Here is a 21,326-nt window from a genome sequence, read left to right as displayed (position 1 = left end):
TGTGATCCAGAATGACATTATTGAGGTGCCACACACTTTAAAACACCGCGCTCACGTACACGCATACAGACAAAGCTATTATTTCAGATCTGTCATCCTTTGAAAGGTCAAAGGCAGCGTGTTACAGACTGTTGCGAACAGTCCCGCGCTGCCAAACATGAGATGATGAGTCAAGCCTATCAGCTGAACAAAGCAGCATACAACTCAGATGGGATCTTTTGACATTTGTATAATTGCCATTGATTTGGTATTAAAAAAGTATTAAACTATTTTTTTTTTAAAGACAAAACACAACCCCCTCATCACCTTACATAAAATGTTCTTCTAAATAGAAGAATTTGTTCATATGTTGTTAATTGTTTGATCTATATTACGTTTTATACGTATTAAAAATGCATTTTTGTAAGACCTTGACATCGTATTTTTTGATTTATCAAATGGAAAAAAAGGCTGTATCCAAAATCTGGTCCGTAAAAACTTTCAACGCTTATATGTTGAAAAAAAAATAGACATAAAGGTTTGAACTCTGGCTTAATCCAACAACTAGATTTGTGTTTTTAAAGAGGTTGCACATTCACACATAATTAGACAGATATTGCCAGATTTGCATATTTATTTGAACATTTCTTAAACAATTGCAATACATAAAATCATTGTTATAATGTCAGTAATCAACTGGCAAAGTTTCATGATGATATCTATGAAGTTAAAACATGTACCCTATGCAGTGTCTTGACGGTGTGGTCTCTGTTAAGCCCTCTATACCCGGGAAAGACAATAGGCTCGTTCGACCTGTCGCCGTCTTGCTAAGACCTGCGCAATTATGACGCTCGTCTTGCTGAGCGCACTGCATTATGGTTAGACTTTTTGTCCCACTTGCACCCGTGGCTGGCTGCGGCTCGGCTGCTTGAGACTTTGAAGTCCCGCGGTATCAAGACGGACACAGACACTGGAGCAAGTCGCTGCAGTTGCTCCCCACGGGCTGCGGGAGCGAAATGTCTGATGGGAAACGTCTTGCTGACAGGCGGAGCTGAGCGCTAATTGGGAGTTTAAACCTCGTGCCTTTGATGCGTTTCCCCAATTGGTTAGGCAAAAGTCTGACATCACCGCTCAAAATTAAATTACGATCCATTCTTTTTGATTTTAATTTATGTTTAACCCTTATGCCCCGTTAAAAAAAAGTTACACTGGGACCGCTTCGTACATTTTGTGTATTTTGACCTTTAAACTGCATTAAAATGATGAAAGATCAATATTTTTTCACAATTTTTTTTTCCATTTTTTTCATGAAGGGGTTGTTATTCAATTCATGTTGTGATTTAATAAATCACAAATGAAAATTAACCCTTTAGATGCCATTTTTGATCATATACCACTAACCGCTTTTTTGAAAAATACACATAAATTCAATATTCAAATCTTTTTTTTAACTTTGATTATTATTAGTATCACCGGCTCACCCATCTGAATGATAGGTGAGAAAATTATATTTGGTGCATTATTACTTTTTGTTTAATGTCAGATTGAATAAAAAAGTTACACTGGGACCGCTTCGTACATTTTGTGTATTTTGACCTTTAAACTGCATTAAAATGATGAAAGATCAATATTTTTTCACAATTTTTTTTTCCATTTTTTTCATGAAGGGGTTGTTATTCAATTCATGTTGTGATTTAATAAATCACAAATGAAAATTAACCCTTTAGATGCCATTTTTGATCATATACCACTAACCGCTTTTTTGAAAAATACACATAAATTCAATATTCAAATCTTTTTTTTAACTTTGATTATTATTAGTATCACCGGCTCACCCATCTGAATGATAGGTGAGAAAATTATATTTGGTGCATTATTACTTTTTGTTTAATGTCAGATTGAATAAAAAAGTTACACTGGGACCGCTTCGTACATTTTGTGTATTTTGACCTTTAAACTGCATTAAAATGATGAAAGATCAATATTTTTTCACAATTTTTTTTCCATTTTTTTCATGAAGGAGTTGTTATTCAATTCATGTTGTGATTTAATTAATCACAATTAAAAATTAACCCTTTAGATGCCAGTTTCGATCATATACCACCAACCGCTTTTTTGAAAAATACACTAAAATTCAATATTCAAATATTTTTTTTAACGTTGATTATTATTAGTATCACCGGCTCACCCATCTGAATGATAGGTGAGAAAATTATATTTGGTGCATTATTACTTTTTGTTTAATGTCAGATTGAATAAAAAAGTTACACTGGGACCGCTTCGTACATTTTGTGTATTTTGACCTTTAAACTGCATTAAAATGATGAAAGATCAATATTTTTTCACAATTTTTTTTTCCATTTGTTTCATGAAGGGGTTGTTATTCAATTCATGTTGTGATTTAATTAATCACAATTAAAAATTAACCCTTTAGATGCCAGTTTCGATCATATACCACCAACCGCTTTTTTGAAAAATACACATAAATTCAATATTCAAATCTTTTTTTTAACTTTGATTATTATTAGTATCACCGGCTCACCCATCTGAATGATAGGTGAGAAAATTATATTTGGGGCATTATTACTTTTTGAATAATGTCAAATTGAATAAAAAAAGTTAGATTTCTACCATTGACTTGCATTATAAGAAAACTTTTTGGCAACCCGCCTTTAAATTAAAGTGAAACATTTTTTTTGCCTCTGATTTCCCATATTACTGCAGAAAACACAATGCAATTGGGTAAAATGAAAGAGAATAGTAAAATTTACCCATTTTATCACCTCTTTTATCATCAAAATATGAATTTTTATGATGAAAACCACTCACTAAAACTACAAAATAACAGCTTTTTTTTTTTTTTTTTGTGTGTGTGTGTGTGTGTGTGTATGTGTCTGTGTGTGTGTGTGTGTGCATGTGTAAGTGCATGTGTGTGTGTGAAAGTGTGCTTGTGTGTGTGTATGAGAGGAGAGAAATTACAAGGGGTACAGATTTGCAACCCTAATATCGTATGACACATGCAAACACACACACCCCCCCACACACACACACATACACACACAATCTTATTTTGTCATGGACATGCAGACAACAGTCCCCCCCATCCATATTCAAACACATTTGACATTTTTCTTTAGATTTGTTGTCGCAGTGGCCAGTATTCCTGAAATTTTTTAAAATTATGAAAAATCCTATTTTTTTTCAGATTTGTGTCATGAGGCAAGTTTTCCCCCAGTAATACACCATATGAAATTCATAAATCAACTAGATAATAGTTAAAACCTAAAATGTGATGCCTTACCTTCAAAATGAATGCAAAACATTATATAAATTCTGATTTTATCTTGGCATGGCCAAGGAATCAAAAATACTGGTTTTATGGCTTTCTATGAGTTTACGAAATGGCATCTTTTTAGACAAGGATTTCAGTGTATTTGATTTGAGTACACACAGACACACTCCTGGATTTTTTTTTTTAACTTCAACCATTCTGACTAAAAGATGTGTTCACTAACTACACATCAAAACAATTTTATTGTATTTTTTAATTTTTTTTAACTGGTTTGCAGCCATGAATTACACAAGGATGCCAATTTGTTGTAAAGGGTCACCATAGAGGTCAGGGGGGGGGGGGGGGGGGGGGGGGGGGGGCTAAAACGGGGCATTTTTTTTATTGACCTTATTTTTACATAACCTTATCAAGTTTACTACAGAGAAATGGGAAATTACAGTCAAAAATATTTTTCACTTTAATTTTAAGGGGGGTGTCAAAAAATGTCGTTATAATGGAAGTCAATGGTACAAACCGCGTAGTTAGCGGTCCCAGTGTAACAAAAACATCTCACACAGTCAAAATGAAGTGGAAATGGATGAAACTCAGGATATCAAAACGTCATTGTAAAACACACCTCCTTACCAAATTTTATGGCTTGGGGACAATCACAGCCAAAATTATCTCAAAAATGCAACCCCAGATACACAGAATTCCACTAGCGGGGCATAAGGGTTAATCATTAGGCCGCCACAATATGCATTTAAGCAGAAATACTTAATCAGAGTTAAACCTCTGAACCCTTGACATAGAAATAATTTGGATGTGTAACTCTCCTGTATAGATATATTTAAAAGTGAACACAAACTTGAGTCACATAAGATCTTGGTGAAGTGATTTTTATACCATTAAGATTAAATCATAGGCTTATTTCAAGTGATCTAAATGGTCTGGGGATTGTATTTTACATGTAGTGTTGCAAAGCCAGACCAAAACTACAACAAGTAGTTTGTTTGTTACACATCATAATACAGTTCATCATATCCATCTCTACAATAATAATAAGGGATCTTTTCTTAGACCTTCTTTATTTAGGCCGATCATATTCGTTATGTGAAGGGAGAAATACTAAACCTCCTTTATTTGGATTTGTAAATTATTCTTGTAAATTATTCTTTATCACTTAAAAGTAGGTGTTCTAGTAAAGTAACAAGAAAGATAAAGATGTGTGGGGAATGGGGATATTAGCTTATATCTCGTTTCTTGTTTTGAAAATGCCCCTCGCTTTTAAAGTGTTTACTCGTCTTTGTGTTGTGTTCTGCTTCTAATCGGTTGTAGCATGTGTGACTCTCCTGCGAATATGTTTCTAATAGGCCTTCAAAATAAAACTAGAAAACGAACTGCATCCGCAACAAGGACGCTACTTCCGACTCGGAGCTGTCCGGCTTCAGTCAGGCATTTTCGTCACTCCCCCGACTGCACTCGGCTACTCTCGTCTACTTTCCAGACGAGCTGAAAGTTAGGTCGAACGAGCCTAATACTATTGGACATATTTTCATGTCTCATTTAATGTGCAGTCCAATGTGCAATTGTAGGTGTGTCCTCTACAGCACCCAAGTACAAACTAAGAAAGCTTTTAGAACGTTTGGGTATCCACTCATTTGAAAAATATCTACCTCCTCAGATGTTGGATAATAACTTTTCATGCTAATTTTGTCCATGTGCGATGTGGTGACAAGGATGTACATAGTAGGGTTACAGCTCTGACTGGTGTCAGATGTTTGTGATTTAGGGCGAGGACTATCTGACTTTGATAATCACACACACACACACACACACACACACACACACACGCACAGCCCAGCCTCCTCCCACATCCACTCTGACAGGTGCTGATGAGGCATAAGACATAAGAGAGCTCACACCTTTCAACTTAGCCACACAGACTTGTTTGGCTTGTTATTTAGAGAATGGGCTCTACGGGCAACGGATCGTTACTGAGTGCTTTTCGGTTTCCATTGGTTTAAATATTGTCTTTTAGTGACTTCAAAAAACTGAAAAATGTATTTGATTTTTGATTTGAAACAAGAAATAGAAGTTTGGTTTTACTTTTTCGGTCTGAAATACAATGTAAAGCTCCTCATGGTTTGTGACGTTGGAAGTGAAAAAAGGGTTGTCAGCTGCAGGTTAAAATGAAGACTGCTAAAGCCATAACTGTCAGGACTGTTATCCAGTGAAATGTGATGGGTAAACAGCAGCCAATGAGCGGAGGTGTAGTAACGTACAAGGTGCCATGTTAGGGGACAGCTGGTCCCTAACCAACACTGACTACTGCCCGACTCCACCACCACAGATCAGGTGAGCTCAGTCCTCATATCAGCATGTTGAGCCATGCCTCAGCATTCTGCTTTTGTGTCTTAGGTTTAGATCTAATTTGGGTAACACTTTACAATAAGGGTCCATTGATAAACTGTTAGTTGATGCTGAAGTCATGCTAACGGTTTGTTAAAGCTTATTAAGCATTGATGGACTGTTAATGCCTAGTTACTAACGGTTAGGCATTCACTATGCTGAGTTAACTCATGCTTAGTTGAGCATTAAGTAAGCATGATGATTAGTTAATTAGTTAATGCTTATATTACGCAAGCATTTAGCAGTTTTCAATGGTTAGTTAATGTTACGTTAATGCAAATGAAACATTAACTAAGCAGTCACTAACAGTGCATTAATTGTTCCCCTATTTTAACGGTTTACCCTAATCTGATTTCCTTGTCCTGTTGCAGAAGTAAGTTAGTAGAAATAACCCTGTGGAAATCTCCGTGTCCATTTAAATTGTTCATACTGTATATTCATTTGTTCACAGAGTAAAACTTACTATGTTTCCTTAAGTACAACATACAGTATACACAGTGCATGTCCATTATGATCGTGTTGTTATTAATCCATGATTTGATATTGCCGTGAGGTCAGAAAAGATGCCATACATATACCAACATCTGTGCAGGGTTGAACAATTATCGAATATACATCTAATTCTATTTAATTTTTTTTCTTCTGTGATACTCTTGAATGTCATGACTGGCATAGTTGTCCAGTTATGGTAACGATGACAAAAAAACCTGATGAGTCCAGACAAACAATATTTGTAATATTAGAGTGACAGCTATAATGTTGACAGCTTTGTACTGTTGTGTGTGGAGCTAACATTAAACCTATAGCTCCATAGACAAACAAGACAGATTCACAGGCCAATCTCTTGCTCTATGAAGCTTTGAGAAAGGTTATTTGACATATTTGTCAATATCTAACTAATTATAAGTAAATGTGCATCTTTTTAAAAGTCAACAATCTTTATGTTGTATAAAGAGTAAAATCTTTACCAAAAGAATACTTCACCCATACGGTGTTTTAATACATATTTCCACCGGTGAGGTATCTTTAATCTTTATTATTTTGACAAAATATTTGAGTCAGAAGTTTTTTACTTAACATATCTTGATGGATACAGCCTTTTTTATTTTTTTTATTAATACATACTATGTACAGGTCTTAAAAAAAATAATTTTCAGCATTTTTTCAAAGAGGGAAATGTATCATTAATCAGACAATTAACAACATATGAACAAATCCTTAATAACCTTCAGAATAGTGCTAAGAATTGTTTATGGTAAGTTTAGTTACTTGTATGAAAGAAGAAGACATGTTATGGAAGCAACAAAAGACATACATCTCAAAATAGACTGCAGTGCTCACAACCACCGAGCTGACAGCACACACATATACAGGAGAAGCAAATATTGGCTCAGGCACCTGTCAGGTGGTCCATCATTCATGGTTCTTATACTTTGACCATGTGTGTGTGTGTAGTGAAGCATGCTAGAGTCAATATTTAGTCCCTTCATGTTGACTGCTCCTGCTTTAGTCTCCGGGTGCCAACAGCTTCCTGAAGTGTTGCTCTTCTGTTTGTTCTGGTCACTTATTCCAAACAGCTTGACCTGATCATCAGTCAATGGATGCACATAATAGAATTATCGTATTGCTGTGTTCAGACTTGATTGATTTACAGAGTGGACGTGTTTGTGTCAAGAAAAAAAATCCAGTGTGAAAACACAGCCAGTAAACGGGCATGTCGCTGTGGTTGGCCCTTTTATTTTCATAACCGTTTTCAGAGCCTGTTGCCAGACTACATTATTATGTTTCTAAGAGTTGTGAATTCAAATTTTCACTCAAAACAATTAAAACCCCAACTAGGCTGGGGAGGCATGTGCATGCATGCTGGCAGCCCCCAGACATTGGGGGGAATGTTAGATTTGGCTGAATTAGGTGACACAAACACAGGCACACAGCCGCTATGGACGGATTGCATTGTGCGAGTGTGACCTAAGGTTAACCAGGGAGCACCTGAACCGCTCAAATGCCCCTTTAGCTGACAGGTTAAATTTTTTAAAGGACGAATACATTTTATTTGCTAATCGTTTAGCCTCGCACAGCCAGACCAAACTACAGCTAGTAGCATGGTCTGGAACCAGGTTATATCGCTTTGAGGTTAGGGGGGAAACTGAGCTGGCCTGTTTTCATTTCTTTAAACCAATCACAATCGTCTTGGGCGGTGCTAAGCAACATTATGAGTTGGATACTATCAAACCGTATCAAACACACACACACACACACACACACACACACACACACACACACACACACACACACACACACACACACACACACACACACACACTCACTTTCTGATATCTCCTGTTCTGAGCAGAGCATTAACATGGACCTATTATAAGAGAGCATAAACGATAGGCTACAGCGGGGAAGAGGAAGAGGAAGGGGAGGAGTTTGACGCTGTTATCTAGCAGGAGCGCTGTACTAGTTGTCGATATCTAGTTAGTCAGATTACTGATCCTTTGCTTTTATGCTTGGTAGGTATTACTGGTCATTTTAGTATCATCATTTCAAAAATACTTTTGATATAATGTATCTGAATTTGAATAAAATAAAATAAGGAATGATATAACATTACTAAAGCAACTGGTAACTAAACTGTCAGAGGAGTACAAAGTAGGGGAGAACGGGGGAATCTGAGGCATCGGGTAATGTGAGCCACCCCCTGTATCTAGGCAACGGAAAACATTTGTGGTCATGTGAGATATATGTTTTCAAGCCCCTCTCATTTCCCCATGGCCCTGAAAGAGAGGACCTCATGGTGCTGTGGTAAGCATGTTTTTTTTACCAAAATAGGTATTTTGCATGTAAAAGTAAATTTTCTTGCTGTCAACTTAATCAACTGTTGTGCCAAAGCAAATGTATTCACGTAGAAAAACTTCTATCATACGTGTTGATGAACTACCAACATATGAAACGCAAAATGTAGCACAATGCCCAAGACAAATTTCCTTAACAGGACAATAAAGTTTACCCTGACCTGACCTGACCTGACCCTGAAACCATGTGATGCTGATAACTGAAGATTAGCCTGAAATGCTAAGAGAGGTAGTTTTTTCTCAAATTGTGGTGGTGGGGGAAAGTGAGCCACTGTCTCACTTTCCCCCACCATGTGGCACAAGTTAAGTTTAGTCTTAAACATATTTTAATGTAATATTACATGACATGTGTTTTATTTTAATGTCATACACATTGTAGAAAAGCTGGGGCAACCACACGGAAAGAGCACCTTCTCATCTTTCCCTGTAACCTTCAGGGCTGGAATGTAGAGTAGGCCTAGTTGTAGAGTATGACAGGCTGATGTTATACTCCAGTTGGGTCTTCTCTTGTGTTCTGAGTCCCAGGCTGTTCTCGCTGGTTCTGATTTTCCTATGCTTTGGCCCCCAGACACTAGCTGGCTCTAAGGGTCCTGTGTTCTGACCCCCAGACTGTGTTCCAATCTAACTGGTTCTATCTTTCATTTGAATCTTATTAAAACCTTTTGAATTATTATATGTTGTATTTGATTTTGTTCAGAGTTACTTTCAAGTGTTTAGAAAATTTGCTTTGCTTAATTGACCAAACCCCATCATTCTTTTACTAGTCCGACATTAGTTCTGGAATGTGTGGCTAGCTTTCAGGATTCTTACTGTGACAATATCTGTTGTCATGGTAATTTCAGAGTGGAAAAAGTAAGTGGATCAGTTTACCCCACAGCTGGGGTAAAGTGAGACACATGACAACTTTTTTTAAAACAATCATATTTTCACTGCCCTTTGTCTTGAAAAAATTCTGCTAATGCCCATTTCTAGGAAACATCCTGAATTAATGGGAAATGTGTACATTTGAGTGATAAATCATTTTAGCTCGCTTCGAGGGGAGCAAATGTAAAAAGTGGCTCAGATTACCCCGTTCTCCCCTACATTGCATACAATGGAAATACTTAAGAAAAAAAATCACAATTGTACAATTCTTAAATAAATGTACTGTTAATTTCCACCACTGTTTTCACTTAAGCATTATAACTTAAATACAGAGACATGAAGATGGGCCTACTGTATGTACTGTCACTGTTGAAAGAGCATCTTCAGTTGTCATGAGTTAAGCGTCATGAAATGGGGCTACTCAAGTAAAGTAAAGCTCAGATATGTACTCATGTACAGTATTTAATGAATGTACATCATTACACCAATGCTTTTTCATCTTCCTTTGTGGTATTTCCAAGGTAAAGGCTTTGGTTGGAAGCTGCATAGGGAAGTAGCAAGTGAAAAGTTTTTTTCTTATCTCTGTTTTCCAGGATTAAAGGTTCATTAGCGGCATTGTCAGTTTAGCTAACTTCCTGTCAGTGACTGCAGTTAGCAGTCCCCTCCCTCGTCACCACATTAATGCACTGCGGTCTTCAAGCAGTGAGTTATCTAGCACCATCTCAGATCCGTAAGTGTGATAAAACATGATAAAAGCCATCAAAACATTGGGAAGGAGCCAACAAAAAGGTGACCGGGCCTTCGCAGTAGCTGCCCCACGCTTGTGGAACCAACTGCCACCTGACCCCTCCATTACTGCCTTTAAATCAAGGCTCAAAACCCATCTGTACACCCTGGCTTTCCCTCCCCATTAGCTATCTGACTTCTACACTACTGTATATGTTTGTGTGTGGAAGTCCGGGTTATATGTATTTTGTACTTTTATCTTTATTTTTTCTATTGTTGTTGTTGTTATTTTGCCTTCATGTTGGCCCATGTTGGCCTACTGAATGCACTATGTACAGCACTTTGGTCAGTGAAAACTGTTATAAATGTGCTTTTATAAATACATTTTACTTACTTACTTACTTACTTACTTACTTACTTACTTACTTACTTACTTACTTACTTACTTACTTACTTACTACCTGCTCCGCCATTGTAGGCGCAAAAACATTCACCCATCTGTCGCTCTGCATGTGCACCGGCAGTGGGACGGTTGCCGGTTTGTAGCGTTCTCTCTTCTGATTGGTTATCAGTAGTGGGATCCCCAAAAAGTTTATTTGCTGAATACATGCAGAGCGGGTGAGTGAGAGATCAGCTTTATGAAATGCGCACACTATGTAAGTGATCACTGTATGAATAAAGAGCGATTTAACACTTAACATAAATACATCGCTTACTTCACCTTTAAACATCTTGTTATAACACTTAAATAGAACACAACACTAGAGTTAGCTTTCTATTGGGCCTGCTTCCAGTCACCGTGTTGTCTGACCTTCACCACGTCAGCTTTTATGAGTGAGCATGTTTTCCATGTGTGCCACAGCTCTTCAACTGTAGAGGAATGACAGCTATGTGCTGCAGACAGACAGTGTGCCCACAAAACATTCTGCTGTGCAACACAAGCTCTTCCATTAGTCTACAAAGATAACTCTCTTGACACAAAAAGACACACACACACACACACACACACACACGTAGGCAAGTAGTCAGTCAACACACTCAACACACATCATTCCAAACCAACGCATGCTCTCAAGGAAGTCACAAAACACACTTATCTTAGACCTGTTTCTCTACATATCATTAAGAGTAATTCTACTCTGGATTATATTATCAAATAATAAATGTTAATCACTTGAAATGTGAACAAAAGTGCAACTTCCAATATTTCCATAATTGATGCCCGATAAGTGAGAGGAGAACCTAAATATTATGAAGACTAATGCCGTTTTTACAGTCACTATACTAGCTGTAGTACCATGCAAACTTGATACATTCAGTTGAAGGTATTGTGGTTGCATGTCACTTCTGCCAAGCAATGAGGATACATAAAAAAGCAAACTGTCAAAATCAGTGCAGAAAAAAGCAGATATTCTGATTTCTAGTCCCTAGCATTAGGCCGAGCACTTAAAATACATTGGATCCTACATTTCCCACAATGTATAATGTCCTTGTTGATCCAACTCCACACTTCCAGTTTGTAATGCAGGCTTTCTGTGTACAGCCTGCAAGAACATATTAACAAAGATCACACACACACACACACACACACACACACACACACACACACACACACACACACACACACGTCACACACACACACACACACACACACACATACACACACACACACACACACACACACACGCACACACACAGAACAGAGCTGACAACACCGTAACCTCTCAGCAGCGTGAGTGCATTGCTGAGTGATGATGAAAGAGACATGTTAAGCCGGGTTGTAAATTATTTGGAGGCATGCTGGGTCAGCTGAGTGGTGACATAGGAGCATACGTCCTGACAAACAGCTGGGCTTGTTTTTCCCTCTTTGATGTTAATGGAATACTTCACCCATACAGAACCGGCGTTCAATTATTATAAAATCGCTATTATAATATAATGAATTAGGTTTTCTTCCCTCAGTCTTCCCTCAGTCTTCCCTTGGCCCAGCTGTCCTGTTAATCGTAACCCTACATTTTTACTAGTGTGATGTCCAAGCCCCAACCTCAGCGATTTTTACCGGCATCCAATAAGGAAGTGACCTACAACTGTAGTAACCAGAAAGTGCCACTGGGGGTGGCGCCAAGACGAGCAGTTTTTCTTTGACTCACTTGTTAGATAGGCCGTTTTCAAAGTCTTATTAAACCTATTTACAGCCTGGGCCACAAAACCATTTTAGTCTGTATGTTTAGGTGATATCTCCATGACAACACTGAGGGGGGTGATGTCACAGAAAGAGAAATGTAGGGTTAGACAGTGAGACCATAAAACACTCTTTCTGCCTTTTCTCAGGCTAGGATGATCCGATTTCAATTTTTTTTGCACATTTATACTTCATAGGATCTCCGAGTTCAATACACCTTCATATTCCAACCGGTAAAGTAGGCCTTTAAGCATTTACTAAGCATGTATTAACAGTTAAGTAATGCTTAGTAAATGCCTACTAAGCCTTAATTAAGCATTAACTAACAGTTATTTAATGTACCCTTATTGTAAAGTGTTACAGGGGTGTCCAAACTTTTTTCACTGAGGGCCACATACAGAAAAATCTACGAAGGGCCGGGCCACTTTGCAAAAATAACACATTTATCAGGACATGTAGCTGCTCTGATGTTTAGTTTCATAGTGTCTTCGTGAATTGTAATCTTTCTTCACGGCAACACTTTACTTGCACATTAAACATTAAACATTTGCGGCCAATGTCCAGCTGAGCGAAAATAGTAGCCAGCCGAGATCCCGCCCCTCCAAGGGCGGTCCGGGGGTATGCCCCCTCGGGAGATTTTTTTAAGTTTTTAAAGTGAAATGCATGATTCTGGTGCACTTTGAGAGGGATATTAAGAGGCTAAAGCTGAAGAATTTTGTATGAAAAAATGGAGACACTGTGTCAGATGAATTAGAAGCTATTGGAGAAGGACACATGGATTTTCCATAATAATATTAATTTAAAATTAAATATTATTCAGGGTCCTCTGGGATGGGCTTGGAGCTCTTTTCCCTTTATGGGACATATTTCTCTGTAATATAATGAGTGCATTTAAATTATTTAAAAATTAAAAAGGGCCATATTACATTATATTTTTTAAATGTGCCACGGGCCAATCAATCAGTTTTGACACCCCTGCACTAGTGGGTTAACTAAGAAATGCAAAAAAAAAATTCAAAGGGCCATATTACATAATATTTTTAAAATCGGCCGTAGTTTGGACACCCCTGAACTAACCTAAAGTGCCTCGTTTCCACCGAGTAGAGCGGGTTGGATCGGAGCGGTTCGGTTCGGGTAGTTTGGCTTTAAATTTGCCAAAAGTTGGGTAGGGTACGGTTTAAGCGCACCTAACCGCTCTGAGCCGCTCCTAATTTCGGTACTCCTCCGTTGGGGTACCAGCCGCCTGAAAGGGTGCCGAAAAGGCGGAGCTACACATGCCGTCCGTTTATTGGTCGAAAGAATAATTTCCGCCGTGTGTAGTCACCTCGGCAAGAGTGAAGAGAGTCTTGTGTTTTGGCGAAAAATGTAAGCGCAGCACTGTTTATTGTGTGGTGTTTTTCCTCGTCATTAAATTAATCAGTTGGTTATACCACCATGTCCCACTGCTACGATGTCAGGTAGCTGCCGCAGCCAGCACCGTTCGCTCACTGTCTCAGTTGCACCGAGCCGTCTCTGTCCGTTTACGCTCACAAAAACACGGGGGGAATAAATAAAGAAGCGGCTGGTTTGACCAAGCAAAAACGAGAGAACGCTGGCTTGACCACAGTTGTTCCACAGCCCGATAGTTTGACCCATATTCTGGCGGCGGCTATCGCAGTCCAGCCTAAACCCCGCCCTACCAGTAAGGGTAGGGTCGGCGGTGGAAACACCACCGAGATTCTTAAAGGCGAGCTGTCCCGCTAGGAGCCGCTCCGCTCCGACCCGCTCTACTCGGCGGAAACGAGGCATAGTAGCCTCTTAGGCTAACTCTGACTCACTTACAGTTTGACTGTTGATTAGTGTGCAATGTCCCTGAAGTAAACCAATAAATACAAATAAATACATAAATGACTGTAAGGGTGTTTTTGAAATCACCATAACATGGATTTGAAACTACATGCAGATTGTGGAATACAAGGTCCAACAGATAATTCAAAGATTTAATCATGAATGTGAAAACCAGAGAGGTTTCTGTGACTGATGTTTAAGCCCCTATCTCACTGGGCTGCGACTGTTAGCGACAAGTTGGAGACTGCATTCGCGAGGGAATTGGAGTTGGAGACTGCATTCTCAATTTCATCGCATGCGTCGCAGAGCCTCACAGTCCGCCGGATTCTGAAAAAAATTAGCGAGACAAATCTACTCTCAAAATAGTCTCAGAGTCGTCGCAGGTGTCTCGAACGCGTCGCAAACCCTTCTCAGTTTAGTTTCCGCAAGTTAGAAAGTGCGAGAAGTGTGAGACAACTATGCAAGGGTTTAGCGAATTGTGACTGATTTGAGACAAAAATTAGACTGACATTCCGTTCGTGCGACGCTCGCCAGATTTTCGTGGGACATAAATGCGAGGTCCCAGCAAGTTTTGGCCAGGACATTCGCAAACGTGTCGTGAGGAACCAACTCAGTGAGACTGCAAGTGAAAATTGTCGCTAATTTGCATGTTTTCAGGCAATTTTGTGTCTCCAACTTGTCGCACACTGTCGCAGCCCAGTGAGATAGGGGTTGTGTGGTAGTTGCTTTGCTTCGGTGGTAATGCATAGTGTTCATCAGAACTGGTTGATGACTTATTCACTATCATATCTACCTTTTAAAGGCCCCCCTAACTTGTATTTTTCCCTTGCCAATCTCAAGCATTGTCCACAGTAAACTATTCAGTGGCCTATGGACATCAATATTAGTCCATGTAAAATGTGTGTAGTCTTTTTGAATAATATTTTCTCCTATGTTGCAGGTGGGTCATCCCCTCTGGCAGCAACGGTGGACTACAAATCCCTCCTTCCTCAGACAGGATGTTTCTGTGGGCAGGAAGTAAAGCAGGGGATGGAGGAGGTGACCGCAGGTATATTGTATACTGCCTTACTTGATTTGTTATATAAGATGAATGCAAAAGTTAGTATGTTAGAACTAAAAATGGCAACCATTTCGAACCTTAAACCATCTGAAGATTCCAGAATGCTGAAGATTACACGGGAAAATGTTTGAATATCAAATCAATGTAAAATAACAAAACATGTTTGGATGTGAGATGTTGAATGGGATATCCAATTGAAGTAGAATCACCAGTTGACCTAATGTGGGAAGACTCACGCCACTCACACAGAGTTGGATTGCCAGTTGAAGTGGATGAGACTAAGAAATACACTTTCTGATGAAGTTAAAGGAATACTTCACCCATACGGAACCGGCGTTCTATCCTTATAAAATCACCACTATAATATAATGAATGAGGTTTTTCTTCCCTCAGTCTTTCCTCAGTCTTCCCTTGACCCAGCTTTCCTGTTAATCCTAGCCCTACATTTCTAGGGTTAGACATTGTGACCATAAAACACTCTTTCTGCCTTTTCTCAGGCTAGGATGAACCGATTTCTAAAATGTTTGCACATTTTATACTACATATGATCTCAGAGTTCAATACACCTTCATATTCCCACCTGTGAAGGAAGTCTTTAAAGAAGCGCCACGGACTGTTTAAGGGTTTCCCACTGTAAATAGTTGAAGCATGAGTTGGTATGTAAGCAGCATTGAGAAAAGTGGGAATGTCACTCTGACAGCCAGTCGTGCGGTAGAAAGCTGTAAAACTGTCAATGAAAGCGCTTAAATGACCAGTTAAAGTTTGGTGACGAAGGCCGTTAAACCTGGGAGTGCCAAGGATAGTTTAAGTGCATGCACTGTAAATAGTGAAAGTGTCAGCCGGTATGCAGGCTGTGGCAGGAGTTCGACATGGCATTTGAAGGGTAAAAGGCTAGTTGAAAGATGAGCCCATGTGTAGAGGCTGAATGCACTTTTAACTTACTTGTTGAAGGGTATCAAATCAAATCAAATCAGTTTTATTTATATAACCCAATTTTACAAATAGCCAATAGCCTCCTCCCAGGACTGACAGACAATAGTGCGATACATTTTTTTACAGAACAGAACAGCAGAAAAATCACAAAAGGGAACACAATTCAATGACACGATTATAACAGACATATAGTAAAACACGTGAATTCAGTCAGTCAGTTCTGTTTGTTCTGTGAGGCCCTGTTTTGTCTGTTGTTTTTTTTAACTTGTGTAATTGTATTTTCTTTTAACTTCGATGTCAGGGGACTACAGATGAAAAATAGCCTTTTGGCTGATTCTGGCATTTTTAACCCATGTATGATCATGTGTTTTATTAATTTGCACTGTCCCCTTCTTAAATAAACTGAATTGAATTGAATGCAGGAGGATTTTAGATGCTGCCAGAAGTAGAAGCTGAGCAACACCGTTTAAGATAGAGCAGGCCTCTCTGGAATGATAGTTTGAGTGGAGAGAGGAACGCAGCTGAAGATGAAGTTTTGGAGTGTTTATACTGTGTATAGGGAGAGGGCTGTATAGAAGGGCCAAGACAAAGGGTTTACCTACCTGTTATAATGTTGCTTATTCCCACAAAGCCGTGCTGTGCCACACAAAATGAATCTAATGATAGAAACACAAGAGGCAAAGACTATTAGGCCATTACACATGTTCAAACAGATCCCAACATTTCTAACCCTCTCAGGTCTGTACTGTAGTGCGCCATTCACTAATTCATGAAAAGTATGTAAACATCCTTTTTTAAGAGGTTCAGAGAAAAGTCTTGCCTGAACACAAATACAGAAAACATGTCGGCCCCTGCATGTTTAATGTTGAGCGTTTTTTCCAGATCCATCTACCAGAAGATGCGTGAAAGTGACGTCCTGGACAAGAGGAAGACAGTGACAGCTCTGAGAGCAGGGGAGGACCGGGCCATTCTGCTGGGCCTCAGCATGGTGCTCATCTCCGCCATGATGTACTTTGTCCTGGGCATCACCGTACTACGCGCTTACTCTGACAGGTAACAACAGCTGTGTGTGTGTGTGTGTGTGTGTGTGTGTGTGTGTGTGTGTGTGTGTGTGTGTGTGTGTGTGTGTGTGTGTGTGTGTGTGTGTGTGTGTGTGTGTGTGTGTGTGTGTGTGTGTTTGTGTGTGTGTGCTGTGACTTCAATGATATCACTGATTCAAAACCTAAAAATGAATGTCACCATATTTATAAGCTGCCGCGGCTTGTGCTGTTCGCTCCCTGTCTCTATCGGGTTGCACCAAGCCGTCTCTGTGCATAAATTTACCGGCGTAATACGCTCACAACACGGGGGGAATAAATATTTAAGCTGCCGGTTTGGCCAAGCAAAAATAAGAGACCGCTGGCTTGACCACAGCTGTTTCAAAGCCCAGATAGTTTGACCCATATTCTGGCGGCGGCTATCGCAGTCCAGCCTAAATCCCGCCCTACCAGTAAGGGAAGGGTTGGCGGTGGAAACACCACCCAGTTTTTTAAAAGCGAGCTGTCCCGCTCTGAGCCGCTCCGACCCGACCCGCTCTACTCGGTGGAAACGAGGCATTAGCTAACTTCCTGTCAGTGACTGCAGTTAGCAGTCTCCTCCCTCGTCCCTACGTCACCACCACATGAACACACAGCTGTCTTCATCAGATAGTGCCGCAATGGAGAGCAGCGAGTCATCATTCACGGGCACAGAGACCCGCCTCTTTACAGCGCTCTGTCTCCTGATTGGATAAAAATCGGGGCGACTGTGGCTCAGGTGGTAGAGCGGGTCGGCTGATGAAAGGTTGGAGGTTCGATCCCCGCCCTGCCACCTGTGTCATAGTTGTTGTGTCCTTGGGCAAGACACTTCACCCACCTTGCCTCGTGTGAATGTCGATAGTTAGCCTGCTGCTATCGGTGTATGAATGTGTGTGTGAATGGTAACGTGGGAAAGGAAAACAGGTCTCCCTTGCAAAAGAGTCTTCGGCCTCAATGGGATTTACCTGTAGAAATAAAGGTTAAAAAAAAAAAAAAAAAAAAAGAGCGGGATACTAAAGATTTTACCTGGCAATTACTGCAAAGCTGAATGACTGGGAGACTTGTGTTATGAACTGTGCAAACTGTACACGTGATTGCTGTATGAATATAGAGTTATTTTACGCATATATTAACCAGCCAGCAATTGTAAATTTTCATTATAACAGTTTTGTTTTCATCTGCATAACCCACAACACACAAAGGGACTTAAATGCACTTTAAAGAAGTGTCTCTTCCTCTTCAGTCTGTGGACGGACGAGGCTAGCTGCACTATCGTCAACTCCACCATCGTGTGGGATGTGAACTGTTCGTACAGCTGTGGAGCAGAGTGCTGGAAGAGGTCCCGTTACCCCTGTCTGATGGTCTACGTCAGCCTCAACTCATCAGGGAAGGTTCTGAGGCTGCTGCACAATGAGGAGACAGAGGAGAGCAACGTGGAGGTACTTCAGTGTTGCCTGTTCTCTGCCTACTTTAACTGGAGCCTTTGGTGGAGAGGAGAAACATCCCTGCGTTCCAAATCACATACTTTTCTTTTAACTATACTACATACTAAAGCCTGCTGGTTTCCATACTCCGGAAGGCAGTTGGATGTATTGTACATGAACCGATTTAATTTTTTTTTTTGCACATTTACACTACATAGGATCTCTGAGTTCAATACACCATCATAATGTCTTCAATAATGCCTGGACTATCACATGACCAGCGATTATATATAATGAAGTGATATAAAGTCTGTTTTTCTCTCTACCTACTCTTTCTTTCAGTGCTTCTTCATCCCAAAGTGCCGTAAAGACTATGCAGCCACTCACGCCATGGTGCAGAACATTTCGGAGCGCCTGCGGTCTCAGCAGAGTGTGCAGTGCTTCGTGGACCCCACAGACAGAGCGGACAGCGCCATCCTCACACAGATCTACGGCCGCATGGCAGTCTTCCACTCCCTCTTCTGGCCAACCTGCACTCTGATTGGAGGAACCGTCATTATCGCCATGGTGAAGCTGACCCAGTACTTGTCAATCATGAGTGATAGGCTCGGTCGCATTAAGAGGTGAACAGTAAAGGAACGACTAGAGTTCACAAGGAAGCTACGAACCTTTTGCAGGACCTACACGTGTTTCCACTGCAGGAACTATGGGTCTAAAAGCTGTGGTCCCCGGAACCTTTCTTAGGGTAGGACTTTGCAAAGGTTCAGGAACCTTTGGGGCGGGGCTACAGTGCTGAAGATGTCTGATTGGTGGAGTTACCGTTTCACCCACGATGTTTAAATCTCTGTTTAGCGAGCGTCCTACGTACTATCACCTGGGCCACACGTCATGCATCTGCTGCACTTGTGTTTGACCTTTTCTTTTCTTTTTTTTCTCTGCCAACGTGTTAAGATTATAGCAGCCGCATAGCAACACTTGCAACACTTCAGCTCAGTGGTCTCGCCCTTCTATTTTTCTTTGTTTTTTTACCGTCAAATGGCTGCTGTTCTACGCTTAAAATATACAGAGAAATAATCTGTCCGCTGCCCGTGTTAACCGACCAGCAGCCACACGGTGCACTTTTCATTTTGTTCTCCTAGACGATCGCATCTCTCTGCTAAAATAAATAAGAGAAATAATCTGTTGATTGTAATTCACTGATTCTCTCTCAACGAACTCAACATTTATTAAATGTAGTCTGTTAGAAAATGACGTGCAGTGCAGATACATTTACTGCTTCTCCATACGTCATCAGCCTGATATGCATAAACCTCCCCAGGACTTCACACCCCGGTGGAAACACACACAGCCACGCAGCCCAGGAACTAAAGGTTTGTGGTGAAGGAGTTCCTGCTAGTTTGGGTGGAAACGTAGCTAAAGAAGATGGAGAGCTGAGCTGTGGTCTGTCTGTGACAGCTGGAAAGGATTCAATGTCTCAGTGACTATCTAAAGAGGAGTATTTTGGGACAGTGTCGGAGTCCCAGATTTGCAGATAAGCTGATACTGCTTTGCGGCTTGACACTAGTTAGGCCTGTCGGTGGCTTAAGCTGCAGCCACAATCTTGAACCAATCATTTCCATTATATTTTGTGGCCACTCCCTCATTTTAGAGGATTTCCACCAATGTGACGTTATGTCTGTAAAGCTATAGTGCGTAACTTTTTCATATTAATGAATGTCGGTTACATTCAAGCCATCGGCAAACGCGTTGACACATAGTTGATTAAGCCTTATCAGTTCCACAAAACTCTCTTGCGCCCAAGAAATGTTTCAGTTGTTGATTCCTCTGCAAAGAAAAAACCTGGACGTACAGCACAACAGAAGGTATAAAATCCATGTGTCAATCACGAAGGATTGCCTCATGTAGATGCGCCAACAGGGCTGTTGTAATTAACCAGAATTCCTCATGGGGGGCGACAGAAGTTACGCACTTAACTTTAAGTACCTGTTGTGCGTTCTAAAGCTATACAAAGCTGTTAAGTAAAAGAATAGTTAGGTATGAGAAGTATTTTTTATTGAATATTTCAAATTGTCAAACTATTTCTTTTAAGGACTTAACTGTAGCTTGGCTTCAGTAAGTGCATTTGGCTGATTCCCAACATGAAAAAGGCCACAGTATGCAAGTGCATACAATAAACAAGGGGATCAATTCACTGCTTCACTCCACTGTAAGTTCACTTCAGTCATTTCTTCCATTTCCTCTTGGGTAAAGAGGATAGGTGGTGGCAGCCTTTTCAGATACGTACAGTGAGCAAATGAATGATGCCTGTGTGTGATTTTAAACATTTTCTATTTTAACCTGTTTTGTTACACATATTACTGTACAATCAAATAAACACAACGTGCCTCTTACCTCTCTGATTTTCATTCCTCATTAATATTAGTATATATTTATTTTGTATTCTGTCAGAGTTTGATATTACGGCTTTTGGATTATGTGAACTATTTTATGACGACTGACGGTTTGACAAGCTCTGTGATTGGCCGGATAGTCTGTGCCATCAAAGACCAAAGAGGTAAAGTTCCTATCATTATTTATTCTTTACGAGCCCATTTCTCATACGAAGATCTTCCCTTAATTTAACATTTTTGCTAATTTTTTTTAATAACCAGTCTAATATCTGGAGGGATTCAGTAAAGCCATATTATAAATGTTTCAATAACAACAGTATGCTAAAACTTTACCACAAACAATTAAAG

The 21,326-nt window shown here is 40.0% G+C and overlaps 1 protein-coding gene across 1 annotated transcript; it reads left to right on the top strand.

Annotated features, from left to right (window-relative positions):
• Positions 1–15,075: 15,075 nt before the first annotated feature.
• On the top strand, positions 15,076–19,215 carry s100p (S100 calcium binding protein P; the record flags this gene model as incomplete). The annotated part of the gene is made up of 4 exons (XM_080031995.1): positions 15,076–15,164; positions 16,992–17,162; positions 18,408–18,603; positions 18,931–19,215. Exons 1-4 carry the CDS (start codon positions 15,115–15,117, stop codon positions 19,213–19,215), a joined length of 702 nt encoding a protein of 233 aa, XP_079888121.1. The 5' UTR covers positions 15,076–15,114.
• Between the last annotated feature and the right edge of the window lie 2,111 nt (positions 19,216–21,326).

The sequence above is a fragment of the Ammodytes marinus genome (assembly GCF_949987685.1).
Source record: "Ammodytes marinus genome assembly, chromosome: 8".
In the NCBI taxonomy this organism is placed as follows: domain Eukaryota; kingdom Metazoa; phylum Chordata; class Actinopteri; order Uranoscopiformes; family Ammodytidae; genus Ammodytes; species Ammodytes marinus.
This window is presented reverse-complemented; position numbering and strand designations above follow the sequence as displayed.